At 35.5% G+C, this 25,376-nt stretch overlaps 1 protein-coding gene across 1 annotated transcript in view; it reads right to left on the reverse strand.

The window, feature by feature from the left end:
- LOC125647436 (uncharacterized) overlaps window positions 1–25,376 on the reverse strand; it is a 30,684-nt gene that overhangs the window by 1,625 nt on the left and 3,683 nt on the right. Inside the window, exons 3-14 of the mRNA XM_056142573.1 lie at window positions 18,478–18,768; window positions 18,291–18,344; window positions 18,076–18,120; window positions 17,901–17,966; window positions 15,369–15,404; window positions 11,682–11,726; window positions 10,871–10,942; window positions 9,347–9,661; window positions 7,904–8,200; window positions 6,777–7,049; window positions 4,662–4,949; window positions 3,033–3,326 (exon numbers count right to left, since the gene is read on the reverse strand). Of these exons, the coding sequence (XP_055998548.1) occupies window positions 3,033–3,326; window positions 4,662–4,949; window positions 6,777–7,049; window positions 7,904–8,200; window positions 9,347–9,661; window positions 10,871–10,942; window positions 11,682–11,726; window positions 15,369–15,404; window positions 17,901–17,966; window positions 18,076–18,120; window positions 18,291–18,344; window positions 18,478–18,768 (2,076 nt within the window). The remainder of the gene's footprint in view (window positions 1–3,032; window positions 3,327–4,661; window positions 4,950–6,776; window positions 7,050–7,903; window positions 8,201–9,346; window positions 9,662–10,870; window positions 10,943–11,681; window positions 11,727–15,368; window positions 15,405–17,900; window positions 17,967–18,075; window positions 18,121–18,290; window positions 18,345–18,477; window positions 18,769–25,376) is intronic.

Genomic DNA, 25,376 nt, shown 5'->3' on the forward strand with positions numbered 1-25,376 from the left:
ACAGCGAAGACTCATTTGCCTTAACAGTGACTTGCCGGAGATTCGTCACAAAGATACAAGAGTCCCATAGACCTTACCGGTCATCGGGGTATCTCTGTCACCTTAAATCTTACATGAATAAAGGTGTTGCATGCTGATGGTGCAACGAATGTTTTTTTCAAACCCCCGAACGATGTGGGCTTAAGATTTTGTGATTGATTATTACACATCATCCGGTCAGAATACTTATACTTTTAATGTAACTTTTTTTTTACAACGAACATGTAGGTATATTCCTCTGTAACAACTGTGTTGGCAGGGGTTATTTGTTTGCTATATATTTTCGTTAAGAAATAAGGAAGATTCATACAGATGTCAACTCTGTTTCACTGAATCATCCATATAACCCTACCCTGAGGCTTCAGTTCTTGACCCAGGATAAAAAAATTTCAGTTCTGGTATATGCCTTCTTATTATGTGAAGTATGCAGTGTGGGTCTCTTTAGAAGAATTTCCTAGAGGTTCTTAACAAAGTTGTGAAATTTATGGCTTCTGAGTCAGGGGTTCTGTTTACAGGGTTGGGCTTATTTGTCCATACGGTGTTTTTTTCTTTTAAACCTCATCTGGACTAACTAAAGTTATTACAGAGTAATAATGAAGATATTAGCGTCTCTATATATTGTAAAATGTCTGACCCCTTAAGTTAGGAGTAATGGTGGTAGGGTAAGGTTTTGACTTATATATTGTAAAATGTCTGATCCCTTAAGTTAGGAGTAATGGTGGTAGGGTAGGGTTTTGACTTATATATTGTAAAATGTCTGATCCCTTAAGTTAGGAGTAATGGTGGTAGGGTAGGGTTTTGACTTATATATTGTAAAATGTCTGATCCCTTAAGTTAGGAGTAATGGTGGTAGGGTAGGGTTTTGACTTATATATTGTAAAATGTCTGACCCCTTAAGTTAGGAGTAATGGTGGTAGGGTAGGGTTTTGACTTATATATTGTAAAATGTCTGACCCCTTAAGTTAGGAGTAATGATGGTAGGGTAGAGATTTGACTTATATATTGTAAAATGTCTGACCCCTTAAGTTAGGAGTAATGGTGGTAGGGTAGAGATTTGACTTATATGCAAGGTGAAGATAACGAACAGTGATCAATCTCATAACTCCTACAAGCAATACAAAATAGATAGTTGGGCAAACACGGACCCCTGGACACACCAGAGGCGGGATCAGGTGCCTAGGAGGAGTAAGCATCCCCTGTTGTAAAATGTCTGACCCCTTAAGTTAGGAGTAATGGTGGTAGGATAGAGATTTGACTTATATATTGGACATCAAACAGAAAAACATGTGATGTAGTAATTGTAAGAGGGAAACCTCTATCAATCATGTCCATTGACCCAAAAGATGTTCCATATCAAGTTTAGTGATCATTCTGGGAAGAGAAAATGTTCAAACGCCTACGATACACGACGACGGATAACAATATTTCGTCAAGTTCATTCAGCTGATTAGTTGAGAAAACCAAAATATTTCTAAAAGTTGATTTTAGCATTATCTGAATGAAATATGAATACCAAGATGTAACAAGAGTACCGGGAATGGTACAGAATACGCCAGTCACAAGCTTATGCAGGATGTTTTTCATCAGCCATGAGTTGTTGAAGTTTACTTAAGGTAATATCAGCCAAGTTGCGACATACTTCCTTTTGCATTGTATGAGTAAAAGTTTAAAACGTAAATGTACGGTACACTGTTCATGTCTGAGTATAGGGAAACGCCCAGAGTACGCAATAAAATGTTATATAATAAAGTATAGTGTATATGCAGTAAAATGCAGTGTGTAATTGTGTATATGCAGTAAAATATTATATATATATATATATATGTATATATATATATATATATATATATATATATATATATATACAGTAAACCGCAGTGTATAATATGAATATGTATTAGAATGTAGTATGTAATGTGTATATCTACTAATATGTAGTATGTAATGTGTATATGTAGTAAAATGCAGTGTGTAATATGTATATGTAGTAAAATACAGTGTGTAATATATATATACAGTAAAATGCAGTGTGTAATATGTATATGCAGTAAAATACAGTATGTAATACGTATATGTAGTAAAATGCAGTGTGTAATTGTGTATAAGCAGTAAAATGCAGTGTGTAATGTGTATATACATTAAAATGCAGTATGTAATGTATGAAGTACAATACAATGTATAATATGTATATGTAGTAAAATGCAGTGTGTAATATGTATATGTAGTAAAATGCAGTATGTGATATCTTTATGTAGTAAAATGCAATTTGTAAAGTGTGAGTGCAGAAAAATACAGCATGTGTTTAAAGTGAAGCAAAGTAAGTTTATTAGTATGTGTACTGTAACATTATATCTTATCTTTTGTAAATTGTTTTTATAGATTTTATCGTTACGGGACCCTTCATCCTGATTAAAGTAACTATGTAAAGTGAAGCAAAGTTAGTGTAGTATGTATATTGTAACAGTATATCTGTATCTAAATTGTTTTGCATGGTATATCCTTACAGATCCCTTCTTCATTTGACTCCTTTGTAAAGTACTGAAAAGGATGATGAATATTTACTCATAGTTTTAATGTATTAAAACAGAATAAACCATAGAACTCCTCTTGCTATTTCAATACCTGACGACCATCCTGCCACACACGTATACCCCACATTACATATGAAACAAAGGGAAGAGAGGTTGAAGTGGATCCAAATTGTAATATGATCTAAAGTGACTCCCATGACAGATACACAGCAGGTTTTAGCTTGACATGGGACAGAGAAACGAAAACAGAAAGCTACAAAAGGATGGGCGTACAGAAATCGCTGTACCATAAAATATACGACCCATCTAAAGACAGACGTATAAAAGAAAACCGTATAGATTACATTGGACACGATTACTCAATAGTTTGAATGTGATTTTCCGTAGATTTCACGCTTTTCTATCTAATATGTTCACTGGGTTCTTTTTTTATCAAAATTATTAATAATCTTTTTGTTTTACCTTTCCTCGTCTTAACTTCCATTATGATAGGTGGATCCCAGATCTGGTCATCAGACACTGTTAATATTGTTAACTTGTACGGTGTTCCAGTCCATAGATCTGAAAACTTACAGCTATACTTATGGAGCGGTTCCTTTTTCTTGGATCGAAACACAGCACCGTTGGTTATAAGAACGCCGTCATAACGTAGTGATAGTCTGTAAATTGTTTTAGATTTTTCACTGGGAAGCACGGCTTCATTCCAGAACACTGATATCGTTGTTGTGTCGGTTTTTATCTCCAAGTCTGTTGGACCTACAAGATCAATCACGTGATTATTTTACACGTTTGGTATTCTATTCGGAATAGGCATGTCCTTACTATTTAGCTGTCATTTGACAGGGGTCAACCTCTGTATTCCTTTCTCTTTCCTTTTATGATCACGTTACATCACAAATAAACAAAATGGCGACTCGAAAGCGTGGACGGCTTATAGGCTGTTGGTGGGATAAGTTCAGAGATTAAACAAAGCAAAACTACAATCAGAAAAATGGGTAGGGAGAACCATTTTGAGTGATAGATATTAGCAATATTCCATTATCACCTGCATATGGTGGTTATATCTCTCAACTGATTCGATACGCAAGTGCTTTTTCTGCGTATGGTCAGTTTTTAAATCGAGGCAAGCAACTGACAAACAAGTTAATGGTACAGGGGTTTCAACAGTCTCGATTGAAGTCAGAATTTTGCAAATTCTATGGTTGTTTTACCGATCTAGTTCGTTAATATAACCTATCATGGGGTCAAATGCTGTCTGATGTGTTTCATACCGATTGTTAGGTCGTTTTTGGCACACCAAGTTTGACTACGGATGACTCCGTTTAGCTGATCAGGATATAGGGCTCACAGCAGGTGGGACCAGTCGACTGGGGATGCTTACTCCTCCTAGTTACCTGATCCCACCTCTGGTGTGCTCAGTGGTCCGTGTTCGCCCAACTTTCTATTTTGTATTCCTTATAGGAGTTATGAGGTTGATTACTGTTCATTATCTTCACCTTTCATTGAAAGGTGGTTAAATTTCATTTTTTCCCCTTGTATTGAATAGACCAATACTTTATTAAGACCAATGTGATGGATTTGTAAGAAATGCACATTTTATATAGCTTATAATACGGAAACAATAATCTTTTTCTTGGTAATTAATTCGCGAGGTACCCGACCTATATACCTTCAAATGTAAAAGAATTCACACTACCCGGAACGTAATGTGTCAAATACTAGAATTTTCTTGACGCAAAAAAGCAAAGATACCTTCAGATTGATTGAATATTGATAGGGACTATCGAGAATATTTCACTCATAAGAAGACGTCGCCATTACTGGAGAAGGGCTGCAAAATTTAGGCCTATGTTCGGCGCTTACGGCCTTTGAGCAGGGAGGGATCTTTATCGTTCCACACCTACTGTCACACGGAACCTCGGCTTTTACAGTTTCATCCGAATGACTACCCAATTTAGTTGCCTCTTACAACAAGCAAGGGGTACTGAGGACCTATTCTAACCCGGATCCCCACGGGACAGATACCTTCAGAACTGTCAGCCAAGAGTTCAATACTCCTCTGTAGCGACCTATATAGTATGCTCCACTTACCAACCTTTGGGGTTCGACATTGTATGAAATCTGTGGGGTCGCCTCTTCCTTTATCCTTTTCTGCATAAACTCTTATTTTGTATAATATATCAGGCTCCATGTCTGAAAGTTTGCATTCATATTTCTTTGATATGGGCCTCGCAGGCACTTCAACAAAGTCAATAATAAACTTGGATCTGTACTCCACCAAGTAGTGCGATATTCCATGGTATTCCTGTAGAGGCGGCTCCCAGGAAACAACGACTTCAAAAGATTGCACATCCTCAAATATCAGGTTCTGTGGCTGTACTAGAATATGCAATAACAAAGGAATATTCATTATGTAAATCTACCAGTCAAATGAGAGAATTATCCAGTCTGAATGCTCTTACTGTTTGGAATTTGCCTTACAACACACCTACATCTAACATCCACGTTTCATCTCAAGAGGTGATTGTTAATAACGAAAATCTCTCTCTCTCTCTCTCTCTCTCTCTCTCTCTCTCTCTCTCAGAATCAAAGTGTTGGGTTGTGATATGTATAAATATATATATTTCTATGTATATGGCAAACAAATTAGAAGGGGGAAGCCAATTAAATTCATTGATTATGTAAACCTATTTTGCAAACTGAAAAGAAGAAGGGGTTAATAAAAGATTAAAGCAGTGGGTTTATAAAAAGTAGGAATGGTGACTAAGTCGTTGATTAATGTACATATACGTATTACAAAAAGAGCAGGGGTTAAGATACATCGCAGTTTCAATATCCATATGAAAGGTGAAGATAACGAACAGTGATCAACCTCATAACTCCTATAAGCAATACAAAATAGAGAGTTGAGCAAACACGGACCTCTGGACACACCAGAGGTGGGATCAGGTACCTAGGAGGAGTAAGCATCCCCTGTCGAGCGGTCAAACCCGCCGTGAGCCCCATACCCTGATCAGGTAAACGGAGTTATCCGTAGTCAAAGTCAGTGTACCCAGAGCGACCTAACAATCGGTATGGAACACGTCAGACAGCTTTTGACCCAATTATAGGTCGTGTTGACAAACTAGATCGTTATAACGACCATAGAATTTGCAAAACGCTGACATCAACTTGTTTATCAGTAGCTTGCCTCGATTCAAAACCTGACCATACGCAGAACAAACTCTTGCGTATCGAATCAGTTGAGAGATATAAACAACATATGCAGGTGATAATGGAATGTTGCTACATAAATATGGGAAGTTGACAATGGAGAAGCTGAAATCATTCTGTTTGTCATACAGTTGAGTTGTCAGTTTGCCGTTAATGTCAACAACTCAATTTTGCGTCTCCAGTTAGTATAGATATAAATCTTGTAAGGGAGATAATATTGTCAGGGTTAGGCCGTTCTTGGCACACTGATTTTGACTACAGATAACTCCGTTTAAATGTACCTGATCAAGATATAAAGCTTACGACGGGTGTGATCGGTCGACAGAGGATTCTTACTCCTCCTAGGCACCTGATCCCATCTCTGAGGTGTCCAGGGGTCCGTGTTTGCCCAATTCTCTAATTTGTATTACCTATAGGAGTTATGAGATTGATCACTGTTTGTTATCTTCATCTTTCATAAAAAGAAGTTGAAGCATTCTGCAAGAAATTGATATTATAGGGTCCAACATACATTTTGTATTGTTTGTGTTACATCTCGTCTAGAAGTTTTCATCCATATTGAGACATCACCAGTTGTAGGTGAAGTACCACAAATTTAGACCTATGCGTAGCACTCAGGGCCGGAGCAGTGAGGTTTCTTTAACATGCCAACCTTTGTCGTGACATGAGGCTTCCGTTTTTAAGGTCATATAAAAAAACAACGTGCTTTTCACTTTCGAATTACCGAGGGATTGGCGAAGATGCATCACTACCTATATTTGGGTGTTAGGTTTGACGCAGGCATGACATGCGGGGCTCGAACTACCAATCTCTCTTCTGTACTACTGAGCTACCTCGACCGGTTAGTATCAATATTAAATTTCGTACAAAAATCCCTAGACATTTAAACTACATGTACTTTATTCATGGTTTCCTCTCGCTTTCTCTTTCGAAGTAAACCATTTGACGATTTAACACATAATCAGATGACTGTACAAATATAATAGTACTTACTTTTAGCTTTTGTTTTGAATTGGACTTCCGGAAGATATACCGTAGAACCAATGTAAATTCCAACGAGGTAGTTAGTATTGCTACTGAGGTAATCTATCATATGGGTCTGTTGTTGCCCTGGAACAATTTCGAGCTGCTCGGAAATTTCATCTCCCCCAGTTTTCTTTCTGCATTTAGCTATAAATTTCTGTCCCTCTACGTCATTCTCCAGCCACCATGATATTGTTATTGAATGAGTGGAAGCTGCTACCATTTGGATTTCTCTTGGTTCCTCTTCATTAAGATAAGGAGAAAGATTAATATCATGCAAAGGTATGCTACTTCTCTGAAAAGAGTTCATCTACATTGCAAATGTACGTATGATTGATTGATTGATAATACACTGTTTGATGTTCCGCTTGAGATTTTTTCACTCATATGGAGACGTCACCACTGCCGATGAAGAACTGCAAAATTTAGGCCTTTGCTCGGCGCTTAGGGTTTGAGAAGGGAGGGATCGTTATTGTGCCACACCTGCTGTGACACGGGACCTTGGTTTTTGCGGTCTCATCCGAAGGACCCGCCCCATTTAGTCGCCTCTTACGACAAGCAAGGGGATACTGAGGACATATGTTTTTGTGATCTCATCTCCATTTAGTCGCCTCTCACGACAAGCAATGATGTACTGAGGATCTATTCGAGTATTTCATATCAGCAGTGTAGGTAACTGTATTTGATCGAGTGTTGTGTTTTATATGATCAGTGTAAATAATATTACTCCTTTTGCATTGGTCACAATGCTTTCCGTAAATATCCAATGCAGACGTGGACTTTGAAAGAGTTTTATAACACAAATTGTTCTATATCAAACACTAATTCTAAGAATCTGCATGTAGGTTTCGACTTGTTACGCCTTCTGATAGCACTCGGTATACCATGATAGAAAGACAAGCGAAATATACCAAACATAGACAGTCTGTTAACTATACCATGAGAGACAGGCGAAATCAGGCAAAAATAGACAGACTCTGGTAACTCTATTCATCGTGATTTTATATACAGATGCAAGAGAATCAGGTATCCTCCAAGGCTAAAGTTACATTTGTATAATTTCAGATCGTGATACAAAGAAGAAATATGAGACTTACCTACGTCTTGAATGATATATTTTGTGTGATTGGGCCAGCCCTTCTTTTTCTGTGTCTTTGCTAGCACTGGCCAGACACTTATTTTGTAGGTTGTCATCGCATTAAGATCACTGAGCAAACAACTGGGTTCCTGGGAAACAATTTCATGTTTTTTGACGTACACTTTGTTCTGATCGAATTCATATACGTTCACCAAGTAGTTCAACTCGAAATGTTCAAACAATTCTGGAGGTGTCCATTTTACAGATAGCTCGTTCAACGACAGTTCCTGTATCTTCAGATCTTTTGGATACAAACCTGAAATAAATAAATACTTGAAAAGCATTGTTTTGCCTGGTCTTGGGCCGTTCTGATTAAGTCGTACGTAAAAGCATTGTTTTGCAGGATCTTAGGCTGGTCTGATAAGTCGTACGTAAAAGCATTTTTCTGCGGGATCTTAGGCAATCGTAACACTCGGTTAACCATAAATGAACTTCGTATGAACATGTAGATCGACGCCATCAGAGTCGGTTGCTGTAATACATGTACATAAATGTAACCATGACGTCACGGTCGTACATTGCAATATAAAACGCAAGCTTTCAAACGCATGTAAGATATCATAAATATCTAATGTATTCAACCACTATCAATTCCCACTTGTATGTCTATGTATTAGAGAGAATAAGTCGTTAATGATGCCAAAAATGAATCTGGTAAAAATTCAAATAACACATATACAGGGATTCAGTTCTAGCCTTTTAACTTCATCCCCATGCAGCAAAGAAATACATCGATTTGATGCAATCTTTGCGCCGATCCATGTCCGAGTCTTCTTACCAGTCACGGAAAAGGACGAGCGCGTGATCCGATTGGATCTTGGCTGTTCTGATTAAGTTTACTTTTCGTGAGAAAATACAGATTTTACATATTGCATTCGATAAGAGTTGAAATTGCTTAGTTGAAATTCTATCTGGAAAACAGTTTAACTTTGAATCATCCAAACGTCTATGATTCGATTTCACACCATACTTTTCGTTTTACTAAATGGAATTAATGAAAAATGATTTGTTAGATGCTTTTGTTTGTTTATGCATCTCATCCCAACTTTGTAAGTTTTGATTTTAAATATAACGGTACCGGTAAACCTGGAAATTCGGACAGCTCTAGAAACAAATAAGACTTTAATTAAAATCTGTGTCGAGATTGTAAATTTACCTGTTTGATCTTAAATAAAATGAAAAAGAGCTGCATATATACTGCATGATTATTACAATGTCACGCTGAAACATAAACAATCCTGTAAAGCCGCATTCTGAAACATTGATTATGATCCATTCTTTGTAATTTCGGCCACATTGTTTACCGAAATAAAAAAAAAAAGACAATTTATCATAGCCGCTTGAATCACAGCAGTTTGAAAATCAACATTAGAATTTATACCAATTAATACATGTAAAATACCTCTTTTGTCCATGCGCGTGCGACACGTGTCTATGAAGAAAATCTTTGGTTTGTCCATGAAATCTTTCCAAACGTTTTTGGAGACCATTTTAAATAAATCTTGGTAAGGGATCGTGTGTTCATCACTGGTGTTGAATCCTTCAATGTTCCCGTGGGTCGCAATGAAGCACATAAACATGCTGTAACTGAAGAAATCCTTTCTGGACGTGATTTTCTGCAGTTCATGCATAATGTCGTCCTTCCCGCCATTGTGAAGTTTTACTATGAGGTCATCTTTCACAATCATGTCTCTTTCAAACAGTTTTAGCAAATTTGCTGTGAGAGATAAATTGCATTTATATTCTTACACTCTTTTAATAACCAATTACATCATCAAAGTCATTATATTGAATTGCAATATATCTATCTATCTATTTGTTTTACTATCCAATCAATATATCCATTTTATCAACGAGGTTTTGATAAAGTACCCCAGTAAAGACATTTTCCTAGAACACTTTAGGTAATCTCATCATTTTTTATTGAGACATTTTTTGATGTTTTCAATTTTTCTGAATTCATTATGTATATAACACTACACATGCTCTAAAAACTTTGACATTTTGTCATGAAAATATATCATATATTCATACCGTAAAAAATACTATAAAATACATTTGCCGTCAGCAGAGTTTTTATATTTTGTATACAATAGATTGGTTAACGATAAGCAAAATGTTTTTTAAAGTTTAATTCTCCGCTATGACTGTAAGGGTATTTTAAAAATTTAGAAAATTTGCATATTTTTCAAAATGTGACAATATGTCATTTTCATGACCTTTTGCACTTAAACAGGATGGATGTCAGCCATGTCGACTGTAATTGCAAGACACGGTTACCTGATTTATTAACTTGCAAAATAAAATATATCAACAGTTATTTAAGATTTCATTTGATTTATCCCCACAGTTGGACAAAAAAAAACAAAAAAAACAAAACCCCAAAAAACAGTAAAATTTGACTTAAAATCTTGTTACAGAGGGTCTATTTTTAGAAACATGTCTACCACCTTGTACCAGTAGAATGATCGGGATACACATTTTCAATTCATTCATACTAGATATTACTGGCAAAGTTTGAATCCAAACAGAGAATTTGGCTACTGGACCATTTTGCATGTTTTTCACTGAGATGATGAAGAACAAATCACGTGACTCACATGTGGAATAATTGGAGCGAGGCATTTATCAAATTACATGACTCACATGTGTACAGTATGTAATCATAGGAGCGAGCTATTAATCAAATACACAAAGCGAACGATATAACCATTGAACTACCGCAGCACAGTTTTTCACTAAGGACGGTAATAAATTAACTTCCGATAAAGTTACATTATACAAATCCACGAAAACTGATTTCTCTAAAAAAAAAAAAAAAAAAAAAAATTCATGAAACCGCAATACACGTCATTACATTACATTGCATGTCAAATGATAATGATTTCTTTAAAATGAATTATGAAACTGAATTACATGTCATTACCTAAGGTTTTCTTTAAGATGGGAAGTGGTTTACTTTTCTTGAAGAGATCATTTAGAATAATGAACACAACTTCTAAAAAGAAAAAAACATATACATGTATAATGATTGATTACAGCAAAGCGATATGATAATTACAGGTGTTGAACTTAATTATGTTGATTTATTGTCAAGTATCAAGTAGAATATCTTAATTTCTGTAGATATGAAAAACCACAGTCTTGGAGAAACTTTAAAAAGTATCTCAAGCTATATTCCTGTTTGAAACGGTGAATTGTATCAACATTACACATACAGATTCCTACTTCTGGGTAGTTCGTAGTGAACAAGATTTATGCACATCATACACACTCATAAAACCTGGATGTTCGATATACAAGTAGGTATGTGTAGATACTATATATAAGAAAATTGAATAAAACAGACTATATGGACTCTTCAATTTCAGGAGATAAAATATTGTGCCATGGAAGTCATCAACTGAACGGAAAATTTAGTGACAGTTATTATTGTGGAATTTACAAACCTAAATGGTAAGTAATGTGGCACCAATATTGATACAGAGTTAGTTTAATAAACATATAACTCATCTGAATAGAGCGGCAATATCACTTAGGTGCACATTAATTTTCCAGACATTAAATATGAAGGACTGCTCCAAGATTATGTAAAATCCAGCCGAAATGAATCTCAACCGAGATTAACTTCGAACTTCTTCACCGGCATCTTGAATGTAGCGCTTTAGCTTAAGACTCTCACCATAAATAAGTGAAGGCTGTGTTAAATACAGATGATGAATGATAGATATACTTACTCTTGGGCTCTTTCCGTTTAGGTACCAATATAGGAGGTTTATCAACTGAAAAAGAGTCCTTGACTGTTATTTACTCTATACACATCTACGGTGTACAAGCATTTATAAGAAAGCTACAGCCCCACCCCCTGTTATATGCTGTTTTGTTTAATATCCAAAATAACACACCTACTCTATATCTGTGTGTTCGCCATGCCGCAATTCAATGACTAAATGTTTGAACTCAAATTATAAACTTAAGTGATTATCTACTCAAAAAACTGAACACCTTGAAAACAAAGGGCATATAATTGTGTAGGCGCGGTTAGTAAAAACTTTTCGCGAGGTAAGATAATTCGCAGGTATTATTCGGGGGAGGGTGTTAACGGTAATCGACCAAGCGGTACCTGTGTTAGAATAGGGGTATGAGAGGGATGACGCAATACCGGGTATTTAAATAGCAAGATAAACAGGACTTGGAATTTTTTTTAGCAATAAGCGGGGTTGGTATTATAACGGGGAGGGGGGCGTTATATCGAGAGATAACCCTATATTTATGGTGTTCTAATTGTCACCTGTAGGGTAACATTGTGAATGTGGGAGCTTAATTTTGCATTGATATCCTTCCTATCCTCTCATTGTGAGCGTGGGAGGTTGGTGTCGCACGACTACCGGGGGAGATTAAGGTCGTATTAATACCCTTGTATCCTCTCATTGTTGCGATCATATTTTTCACTCTTGCGTTCTTATCCTAATTATAATGCCAAGGGTTCGAGGAAACGGGTGCGACAACTCAATATTAACCTCATGTTGGTGCTTTCGAGTTGTCTCCGTCGCCATTAGGACGTTAAGGGAGTTCCCTAACAGAGAAACTCCAACTAGAGCCATGGCCCTAAACAGTCATTTAAGTTTGAAACAACTAGAAACTGAAAACAGAACGGAGGGTAGCCGTTTCTAGTCAGGAAGTGTTCCCAGTGCAATAATTACACAATGTACAGTAGGACCTGTATATCCATATTGAACAATGTACAGTAGAATCTGACCTGTGTATCCATATTGAACAATGTATAATAGAATCTGACATGTGTATCCATATTGAACGATGTACAGTAGAATCTGACATGTGTATCCATATTGAACAATGTCCAGTAGAATCTGACCTGTGTATCCATATTGAACAATGTACAGTAGAATCTGACATGTGTATCCATATTGAACAATGTACAGTAGAATCTGACATGTGTATCCATATTGAACAATGTACAGTAGAATCTGACATGTATATCCATATTGAACAACTTCGAGGGTGTGACTGCGACAAGAGATAATTTGTATTTCTTTGAATTGTTGTTATGTGATTGTGATAAGAGATAATTTGTATTTATGTAATTTATAGTTATGTGATTGTGACAAGATGTAATTTGTATATCTGTGAATTATTGTTATGTGCAGTAGAGTTCATATAGGAACTTTTTAATTTTTGGCAAACGTTTTAACTTTAAGGGCTAGGATTAGGTTAATTATAACTGCACGTTAAGATAAGGTGTAGGTCGTGAGAACTTTATTTCTGCAAGAAAGTATGGTTAGCTTTTCTCTATTCGTTTTACACGAGAATACTTATTCACTCACCAGCTTGAGGTGAAATGCCACAAATTTAGAACTGTGAGGTATAATAATCGTACCAATGTCTGCCATGACACGGCGCCTGTTGTCAAGGTCATATCTAAAAGACCACACCTAGTGCCAGTATATTTACAAATGAACCGTTACTATGTTAAACGTTTTAGGTTTGATACACCGCCGGGATAGAGAAACGAACCCCTCGGTTGCGAACCTAGCCCCCCTCCCCAACTACAATCACCAAGGCACAAAGGGGACTCGAACTCACGACCTACCAGTCACGAAGCAAACGCTCTAAACACAGGCCTATCACGACCGTGGAAAAACCTCGTCAAATAACACACATTCACTGAACCCGGGCCATTGTGTGTTATAGTCAATCATTCTATACATTGTGTGTTATAGTCGATCATTCTATAAACATTGTGTGTTATAGTCAATCATTCTATAAACATTGTGTATTATAGTCCATCATTCTATAAACATTGTGTGTTATAGTCATCATTCTATAAACATTGTGTGTTATAGTCATCATTCTATAAACATTGTGTGTTATAGTCAATCATTCTATACATTGTGTGTTATAGTCATCATTCTATAAACATTGTGTGTTATAGTCATCATTCTATAAACATTGTGTGTTATAGTCAAACATTGTGTGTTATAGTCATCATTCTATAAACATTGTGTGTTATAGTCAATCATTCTATACATTGTGTGTTATAGTCATCATACTATAAACATTGTGTGTTATAGTCATCATTCTATAAACATTGTGTGTTATAGTCGATCATTCTATACATTGTGTGTTATAGTCAATCATTCTATACATTGTGTGTTATAGTCGATCATTCTATAAACATTGTGTGTTATAGTCAATCATTCTATAAACATTGTGTATTATAGTCCATCATTCTATAAACATTGTGTGTTATAGTCAATCATTCTATAAACATTGTGTGTTATAGTCATCATTCTATAAACATTGTGTGTTATAGTCATCATTCTATAAACATTGTGTGTTATAGTCAATCATTCTATACATTGTGTGTTATAGTCAATCATTCTATAAACATTGTGTGTTATAGTCATCATTCTATAAACATTGTGTGTTATAGTCATCATTCTATAAACATTGTGTGTTATAGTCATCATTCTATAAACATTGTGTGTTATAGTCGATCATTCTATACATTGTGTGTTATAGTCAATCATTCTATACATTGTGTGTTATAGTCGATCATTCTATAAACATTGCGTATTATAGTCAATCATTCTATAAACATTGTGTATTATAGTCCATCATTCTATAAACATTGTGTGTTATAGTCATCATTCTATAAACATTGTGTGTTATAGTCATCATTCTATAAACATTGTGTGTTATAGTCATCATTCTATAAACATTGTGTGTTATAGTCATCATTCTATAAACATTGTGTGTTATAGTCGATCATTCTATACATTGTGTGTTATAGTCAATCATTCTATACATTGTGTGTTATAGTCAATCATTCTATACATTGTGTGTTATAGTCATCATTCTATAAACATTGTGTGTTATAGTCATCATTCTATAAACATTGTGTGTTATAGTCGATCATTCTATACATTGTGTGTTATAGTCAATCATTCTATACATTGTGTGTTATAGTCGATCATTCTATAAACATTGTGTGTTATAGTCAATCATTCTATAAACATTGTGTATTATAGTCCATCATTCTATAAACATTGTGTGTTATAGTCATCATTCTATAAACATTGTGTGTTATAGTCGATCATTCTATAAACATTGTGTGTTAAAGTCAATTATTCTTTAAACATTGTGTGTTATGGTTGATCATTCTATAAGCATGAAAGTTTCAAGCTTCAACGCGTAATCTACGAAGTATCTGTCGATTATCAATCAGTATATGTTGTACTTATTGTTACTTAAAACAGGATATTTAGTCAGAATTTGATTACAATTCAAATCAGATACTTGTTCACCAAGTGCCATACATTTTACGACACATGACCCTGGATACGAGGTGATCAAATTGGGTCACCTGAGTCACACAGATGATTTAAATTGTTTCTACTCACCCCGCCTTGACGTAGTTGTACTTTCGTTATCAGAATCTTCAACATAAAAAACAAATCAGAAAGAAATAAAGTATTTGGTGAGTTAATCTATGTTTTATTTTGATACATTGTTAACAATTGACTCGTAGAATACAAGAGAATGGTTTAATATTCGAAGTTGCGAATAAATTCCTTATTCGGTATAATATTAGTACCATCGTTGTTGTTATGAACGCATTTATATGGCAAGCCGTTTTACTATCCAGTCGTAAAATAAGGCATCTCTTTAGATAAGGGAGATATCTCTTTACACTAGAGAAATATCTCTATTGGTTGTAGACATATATCTGTGAGTTAGGTATATATATATATATATATATATATATATATATATATATATATCGGGTGTTGTTCGAACTTTAGTGCTTTTATATATATATATATATATATATATATATATATATATATACACGCTAGGGAGATAGCTCTTTAACCAAAAGAGATATCTCTTTGAGCTAAGGAGATATCTTTTTCTCTTTCAGAGACATCTCTTAAAGCGAGAAATATATTTCTCAAAGACAAAGATATCTCTCTAGCGTAAAGAGATATATATCTATCAATGTAAAAATAGATATCGCTTTAAATTAGAGAGATATCTCGTTAAATTTTCAAAAACAGATACCAATTTATTTCAAAGAGACATATCTCTTTAATTTAAATATATAACTATTTAAATTAAACAGATTTTGCCCGGTGATCATGACTTCTCCCTGTTGTATCGCCATCTCTGATATTTCAGAATCAAAAGATTTAAAATACTTGTCTTCTTTCGATGGCATCATGAGACCAAATAATATAGAAGCCATGAATTTGACCCATTTTCTAAACCATGTTGGACGCACAAATGGGTAGAATAAAACTTGTTTATCGATTGCAAGGCCCTTACACCTCATTTGCCTAACTTCATTTCATATCATCCTCTGAAGTTGAAATAAAAGATTTGCTAGAGTTCCTCATTGACAATATCTTCGTGGCCTTTAGTGATGAGGTCTTCCAACAGTCTGTTGGAATTCCCATGGGCACGAATTGTGCTCTTTTGCTAGCTGACCTGTTTCTATATTCATATGAACCAGAATTTATTAAAAAACTTCTACGTGAGAAGAAAAATTCTCTCGCTGTGGCCTTGAATTCGACATTCGATATATCGATGACGTTTTGTCTATTAACAATAATAACTTTCATTCATATGTTGATTTCATATATCCCTGTGAGCTCGAAATAAAGGACACCACAGAGTCGTCAATTTCTGCTTCATACCTAAATATTTTATTGAAAGTAGGCATTAACGGCAAACTGACAACTCAACTGTATGACAAACGGGATGATTTCAGCTTCTCCATCGTCAACTTCCCATATTTATGTAGCAATATTACATTATCACCTGCATATGGTGTATATATATCTCAACTGATTCGATATGCAAGAGCTTATTCTGCGTATAGTCAGTTTTTAAATGGAGGTAAGCTTCTGACAAACAAGTTGATGGTACAGGGGTTTCAACAGTCTCGATTGAAGTCAGCATTTTGCAAATTATATGGTCGTTATAACGATTTAGTTCGTCAATACGACCTATCATTAGGTCAAATGCTGTCTGACGTGTTTCATACCGATTGTTAAGACGTTCTTGGCACACTGGTTTTGACTGCGGATAACTCTGTTTACTTGATCAGGATATAGGGCTCATAGCGGGTGTGACTGGTCAACAGGGGATGCTTACTCCTCCTAGGCGCCGGATCCCACCTCTGGTGTGTCCAGGGGTCCGTGTTTGCCCAACTATCTATTTTTATTGCTTATAGGAGTTATGAGATTGATCACTGTTCGTTATCTTCACTTTGCATTATCTCGATTTATCAGATAGTTGATATAAATGAATACTTCCATTCTCGTCTGTTTACTGTTTAGGACTGACTTCTAAATACGTTTTTTATTTCAACTTCAGAACAAACAGTACCCCAACTCAGCTTTCAATGAAAACCAGACTCGTGCTGTGTAAGGTATTGTGTATTGGTATTTGCACTAAGTTGAACTAGGTTGTTCTAGAGAAGTGATGTTTATATTTGTTGTCAAACCTGTGATCTAGATTGTTCAGGATCTCAGTACATGCTATTTTTAGTAGAACGATTACGTAATGGTTGCATCATGGTCTTACAAAATTGTACTAGAAAATCCACTCCTATAATAAAAACACTAACATTGTTTTGATAAAAAAAAAGCTCTGGCTAGACACTTTATTCATGTGGATTTTATTTCACCGGAACTCCGATTTTGGATTTCTATTTTGTGTGTGTGTAGATTCTGTTCGGATTTAATGTTCATATTTTGCTATTGTTACAATTTTCTATCAATTATTAATTGTGAATAAATTTTATTAATCATTTAATTGTCTTTTGTTAGGAAATTCAGCTGCACTATATCAAGGATTTGTTCTGACCCATATGACTCAGTTCTGCACTTATAGAATTTAGATACAATTAAGTAAGGGAAATATTCTACCTTCGTCGACAGCTTCTAGTTCTGCAGGCTTTGACTGGATGATTTTCTCTGCATCCTTTATTTTAGCTACAAAATAAGAAAAGGAATATATTTCATGATAGAAGTGTTAACTTGTAAGAAACTTTACAATATAAACTACCCATATCCCATCATCCTACCTACAATAACACATTACCTTGCATCAGAGCAAATTCGGTCCCTGCTTGTGCGATGATGGACCCTGCGAAAACGAAAATAGGAACAATATCAAAGTTTGTTATGAATTCAATACAATGCTGATTCAAATGACTTATCTCTCTGTTTTACTCTGAATGAAAACATTTCATTCAGTGTTACTTTACAATGTGCTGGGGGAAAACATACAAAGGGAAAAGAACATGATTCTGTTACCTTCAGGGATCTTTTGCACTTGTTGCTGCTGAATTTCATCTAAGTTTGGTGGAACTACAAAGTTTGACATACTTAGTATTAGATGTATGAAGTCATTGAATTCAATGACATGTGTAATCATATTAGTCAGAGTATCCAAAGTGCACGTATCTGGAGGAAGATGCAAAAGTCGTGACGAAATACACACCTTCAGCTTTGTTTCCCTCCTCAGGTATGGTGGGCATAGCTCCAGGTGGATAAGCCAGCACCCGTACGTCGTATTCTGTGTTCGCCTGAAGGTGTGTGATAGTGTACGTATGTCCTTTTGTTTCTGCTTTATTTGTCACAGCGGCTGGTTTTGATTTTTCCCGCCATTCTACTTGATAAGCCATGGTCCCTCTTCTAGTGTGAAGAGGGGGCTGCCATGTGATTTTGATTTCCTTTGCTCCTAGGTAAGCCTTCATTTTGGTGGGCTGTAGAAACCCATCTACTACACCTTCTACAGAAAAATAGGCAAGCAATTACATTTACAGAAACATTCAATTTGCAGAACATCAACTATTATTTTGAAAACTACGATGAAGTGTGTTAATCATACTGGAAGAGCATGTGTAGTCTTATTCAAGATATTTTACTGCAATATAATAGATATTGTGTGGACTGTATTTTGGTGATGTTGCAAAACTGATTACAACGAACAAGAGGAGAAATACTGGTACGAAGGGCTTTCACAGTACACAAAAAGAGAACATAACGAACCGTGAACAATCTCATAATCCAATGACTGATATTTGAACATAACGAGCCATGAACAATCTCATAATCCAATGACTGATATGTGAATATAACGAACCGTGAACAATCTCATAAAGTAATTCAATTATTTGTTAGTGTGTGGTTTTGAACTAAAGTGGTGATATTTAAAACATTCTAGTTTTATGAACAACACCTTTAGGTAGAAGATTAAAGAGAAGTGCGGAACCATGTATATTTTGGGGGGTTGAACCAAGTCAACATTCACTTGAACGAGCCAGGTTTAGAGACATTAAAGGGAAACTAGCGGAATAATTGTCATCCTATACAGCGAAGTCATGTATACATCAATCGATGATTTATATACGAGGAAATTGTATCCAGGTCTACCCGATTTCTTGCCGAGGAAATTGAAATCCCTGTTCAGAAAACAGTGACAGTATATCAACAAGTGCAGATAGGTCATCCACGACGGTTGTTGTGTTAAGCTGCCTTGCTGACGGTACAAAGTTAAACCCTATGGTGATCTTCAAGAGAAAGACAATGCTAAAAGAGAAGCTGGCGTCTGATGTCCTTGTGCAGATTGATGAAAAAGGCTGGATGACAGAAAAACAGTAATCTGTGGTTGCAGCGTGTGTTGGGAAATCGTTCTGGTGCAATGCTAAATAAGAAGACTCTTCTTGTATGGGATATCTTTAGGATAGTGTAAAGAGAAGTTTAAAGCAGGGGTCTGTGACGCAAGCAGTGATCCTGATGGTAGAGAATAGATCTGTGCTACAACTCCTGGTGTTTGAATAAGTCTTTCAAAGTCAAGATGTGAGAAATGTGGATGAAGTGGTTTGATTTAATTTTGTATTGTTTAAGCTCAAGAATATTTCACTCATATGGAGATGTCACCAATACCGGTGAAAGGCTTGAAATTTAGGCCTATGTTCGGCGATTACGGTCATTGAGCAGTGAGGGTTCTTTGGCGTGCCACACCTCCTGTGACACGGGACATCCGTTTTTAACGTCATTTCCGAGGACCAGTGACATTCACACCTGATGCTGAGCGTTTGGCGATGAAACTGTCACTACCTGTTTTAACGACTTGTGTCTGATGCGGCCGGGATTCGAACCCCGGCCTTTCGCATGTGGGGTGAATGCTCAACCTCTAGACCACCGCCGCGGTGATGGAGAGGATGATCGACAGAGAAAGAATACATATTCTTTCGATTTTTCTGCTTTACTGTCTGGTATGTTTATTCTTTTATTGTATATATTTAGGTAATTCTCCTTTAGTGGGATATAAATTATAAATAAAAGTTGAATGGAACGTTTTATTCTAGAAATATATGGTTGCTTCAATTTTACACGTTGCATGTATACATAAGATAACGACCTTCCAAACCGGTGTATATTTTGTTACTAGACATACATGCAAGGTGAAGATAACGAACAGTGATCAATCTGATAACTCCTACAAGCAATACAAATTAGATAGTTGGGCAAACACGGACCCCTGGACACACCAGAGGTGGGATCAGGTGCCTAGGAGGAGTAAGCATCCCCTGTTGACCGGTCACACCCGCCGTGAGCCCCATATCCTGATCAGGTAAACGGAGTTATCCGCAGTCAAAATACATGTATGCCTTGAAGGCGACAGTTTGAATTATTATGGCCATTCACATTTTCTTTTTAAAAAATTCAACGATAATTCTAGGTACTGGTAACTCGATGTGGGTTTCTTTGTGGTCATAATGTAAATTGCGGGTGAATCACTGTCATTTGTTTTGTCATATGACCTAAAATAATTACAATATGGTGATGTATTGCAGGTTTTTTCTCCACTTGACGGAATAAGTCGAGCGATGTTCGGATTGCGTTTAAGTGAAACGAGTAATTAGAATATAATTCTAGATTGAAGTCCCGGTTAAGCATATCTCAATGTTTCAACCTTGAATGACCAAAACGAATTCTAGCAATATTCACATCATCTTGTCGATTCCAAATTAAGATTTTTGGGACTTTCATTTGTTTCTCAAAATCCTCTCCAGTGTTCTAAGGACAGACAACATGCTTGTTAATTGTAGGTTAACAGATTTAACAATTCCAACAGAAGCGCTGCATTCTTTCCTGTTGTGTTTCCGCGGATATCAATGTTCCTTGACAACAAAAAGTAAACGCGAGTAATTTACCTTGCTCCTGACTTCACCCAGTGAAAAACGAGTTCATGGATTTTTCTATACAAATTTATTATGATTAGAATTGATTCATTATCTAAAATCGATGATACATATTAAAACATTGAATGATTTTATACATATGAATATTTTTGTGAGTAATTATCCAACAAAACTATTCCCAATGTAATACTCATTGGAGACCTAAATGTACTAGGTACAGAATGGGATCTAGCTTATCCAAGCTCAATACATAATTGGAGGTATATAGATTACAGAATACTATTATTTATGGGATACGATAGCTCCATGATTGTTCCTCTCGATTTGTCGTCACGCTTACGTTTGTTTTGGTTTATATGCTCTAACGGAACTTAACCACGCTCAAATCGTACGGTACCGCACAAATTGGTGCCATGTTTGAATGGATTGATTGATTGTATATTATTTAACGTCCCTCTCGAGAATCTTTCACTCTTATGGAGACGTCACCATTGCCGGTGAAGGGCTGTAAAATTTAGGAGGGATCTTTATCGTTCTACACCTGCTGTGACACGGGACTTCGGTTTTTGCGGTCTCATCCGAAGGACCGTCCCATTTAGTCGCCTTTTACAACAAGCAAGGGGTACTGAGGACCTATTCTAACTCGGATCCCCACGGGACTGTTTTGGAAGGACACAAAATGTGCCTATGATAAAAAACATTGCTTATATATCAATTTTAAGATTTCAGAGATGGGCGAATATATAAAGTCGTTAGATGATGCCAGTAGATAATCGGGTAGATTTGTTTTGGTATCCCTTCCCTTCAGTCTGGGGATGGATGTAAATGGGTTCGTTTTGCAGAGGAAATTCGGAATCTCAGTACATACATGTACATCGGCAATAAGGAATACAAATATTGAATAGAAATACAGAAATAAAATATCTTTCAACAAAACACGGAGGATATATTCACAATAGTAAAAACAACAGATTGAAAAGTTTTGTAGTAGTAAAATTTAGTAAATAAAATTTATTTCAAAATGTATGATTGATCTATGTTGATATTTTGTTAGCTTAGTAAATAGGAAAGGATATCCGAAAATAATAAAAGGTCTTCTTTGGAGATAATTTGATATAATCGAGAGCGAGTTGTATGGTTTTTGGTTTCGGAAGGGCGGGAGATGAATTTCTTGACCTGGAAAACATCAGTAAAGTATTTTGAAATGTTGGAGTTTATTTTATGAGGGAATTTAAATCTAAATGATTAGAAATTTTTTGTTTTTGTTTTTTCTTTAGTGAATTTGCCAAACAACAAAGTAACAGTTCCAGGGTGTTCTTCAATTTCAAACCACGTGATTATTGTATTAACTTAAGACATATATAATATCTTTGTCAGTATGCATTGTACCTTAACGTATTATTTTAAGCTTTGAGCACAATTTTTAGAGAATTTATACAAGTTCAAACAGCAAATATTTATAGAATATTTCACACGTATGTTGATTAAGAAATCTATCCACCATGCCATATTGTTATTGAAGCTGAACAAGAGTTTATTTTGTCTTTCGTTCTGCTATCTTTGTGCATCGTATGTATGCGTAATCACATTTGTTGTATGGAATCACTAATTAGGTCCTAATTTGGAAGTCAATTTTATTCTATACTATATCTTTTATGATTGATATTTAAATGTAATAAGCGAGAACTTTATCGATTTGTGGAGTATAGTCAAAAGGGAAGCTATAACATCATATTCCTTATGCTAACGCGACTTGTCAAAGGAAAAAAGGACTAAATTTTCAATAACTAACAGCGAAAATATTTTTAAGTTATGAAAAAGTGCTGTTTAACTAATATTGCTATATACTGGAGTTCATTGAAAGTAATAGTTTGCACAAATTCGCGAATTTGAAAATCCATCTTTTACCAATGTTAGTTGAAAAAATCACATACTTTTAATGAGAGGAATGCAATGCCAGCGAACTTAACGAATTATTATTAGCGAAGAATGACTCATATTTTGTTCGTATCATTGCGAGAACAATAATAATCTGACACACACGACCATTCACCTTGTATATGAAAATAAATATAGACAGGCTGAAAGTGCAGACTTGTCTGTTGTTTGATTATTGGATAGCTTATTTACAGTGACATTTATGTTGTCGTCTTTTGCTTCATATGTGCAGTTTAGCGTAAAAACCACTCTTAGTATTCGTTGTATTATCTGCAATCAGCGATACACAGATTATGTAACACCTTATGCTGTTAGAATATTAGAATGTCTTCTTCTTCTGTAGAATCAAGACCCCGTATCATGCTTTGCATTCAATCTCTGCCGTGTCATTTCATCGTCAAAGGATACAACCTTTTTTCGAGTGATGTTATCACTTTTGGTCTGTGGAACGGTAAGAATATATAGACAATAACACTAGTCATTGCTAATGTTGAGGATGAACATTTTGTTTATGTTTGACTAACCCCATACACAATTTTATAAGTAAAATAATTGTAATGGAAGAAAGATAGACATGCCGAAGTATTGAATACCAATGGCTTACATTGATTCTTGCTCTCCATTCATCTCGATTTTCTAGAATAGTACTCTTCACTGTAGTATGTTTTGAAGATCGTGGCTAAAATGTAATTTGGCAGAACGGATCTTAAGATACATCCTATATTCCAAATTAATTACGTACATCTTATTCCATTGGCAATGCAATATGTTCTTCGGGCCTTTGGCTCAGTTGAGCTGACAAGATTTTTTCACTCTAAATATTCTTTGGTTTATTAAGCTTCTGAGCTATGTGGCTAACATATTACCTTTATGGACATCCATTCAACAGCTTGTTAATTATTTCCATTCTTTTAATACAAGCATTTTATTAACCATCTATCATTTGCCATGATTATACTCCTTTCCATTGTCCACAACCTACAACACTGATAGATCAGTGGTAAAACGTTCACGATGTAACAGACAAGTCTTGAGTTCGAGCTCACGGAAATAAAAGTGGAGATCGCACCTTCTCCAAAGGTTCGGCATTTTTAAAGAGCTTTCAGATATGGCCGATAAAACGGCAAGCGTTGACACGGTAAAGAATCCCCAACTGCTACAGCCCTGAGAGCTAAGTATAGGTCTAAATTTGTGGTACTTCACCTACAGCTGGTGATATCTCAGTAAGAGTAAAATAAACCCCGTAAAACAACGAAACAATCAAGATCTGTATAATGGCGTCTTCTTATAAAAAGCTTGAAACTGGTCATTTCCAAACGCCTTCTTCAAAGTTTTGCACTTAAATTGAAATCTGTTCACATGTCTGAATTGATAGAGATAGGATTAAGTTTCAATATTTTGCAAATGAATAAAGATACATATTGTGCTCGCCTTACGTTATGCTCATTTTGTAAATTTCAATTTTGATAAAGATATCAATTTCACGGTACTCTATACAGAAAACGAAACCAAAAAGTTTTAAATATGCATGCAAACGAAATAGGGTTGTAGAGATGTTTCAAAATACAACCCGTGTTTTTGACACGTTTTCTATTCCGAAATAAATCGAGTTTCTTCTGACCACTTGGCTGTCTTAAGCTACTTTCCAATCAATTCGTATGCTTTAGTACATTTTCTAACACAACGAATTTAGTTTGATAGGCCCGTATTCCAAGATTTACGAACGATGAACTCGATGTCAAAACACCTCAAAGCCATTGTTTTCTTTCTGACCACATGTGAAGTTGTTGCGTGCATTGAATTTATTTTACAAATATCAAAGGCTGACAAAATACGTCATAGTTAAAGTCGTCCCGAATAATCTTAAATTTAGACCTATCCTTTTCACATGTAAAATGCCATTTGTTACAAAACGTCTGTATAAATGCATCAAACTCAAGGAGTAGTACTGTAAAAGCATTTTGTTTTTCATTTCTCACAATAAATTGCTTTGCTCTTCACACTTAAAAAGATTAAACAGAGATTCTAGAAAATACATATTTTTACTAACGTCATTGTTGACTTTTGACCATGAGTACATGTAATTAAAATATCGTATACTAACAGAGTACATGGAATATTGATATTTTGGAGGCCCATGGACCTTAACAGTCACATGAAAATGAAAAAAAGGTAGTATGTTGTTGATTCATCTTGACCGGTCAACAGGGGATGCTTACTCCTCCTAGGCACCTGATCCAACCTCTGGTGT

This window comes from Ostrea edulis, chromosome 6 (genome assembly GCF_947568905.1).
Source record: "Ostrea edulis chromosome 6, xbOstEdul1.1, whole genome shotgun sequence".
Classification (NCBI taxonomy): Eukaryota; Metazoa; Mollusca; class Bivalvia; order Ostreida; family Ostreidae; genus Ostrea; species Ostrea edulis.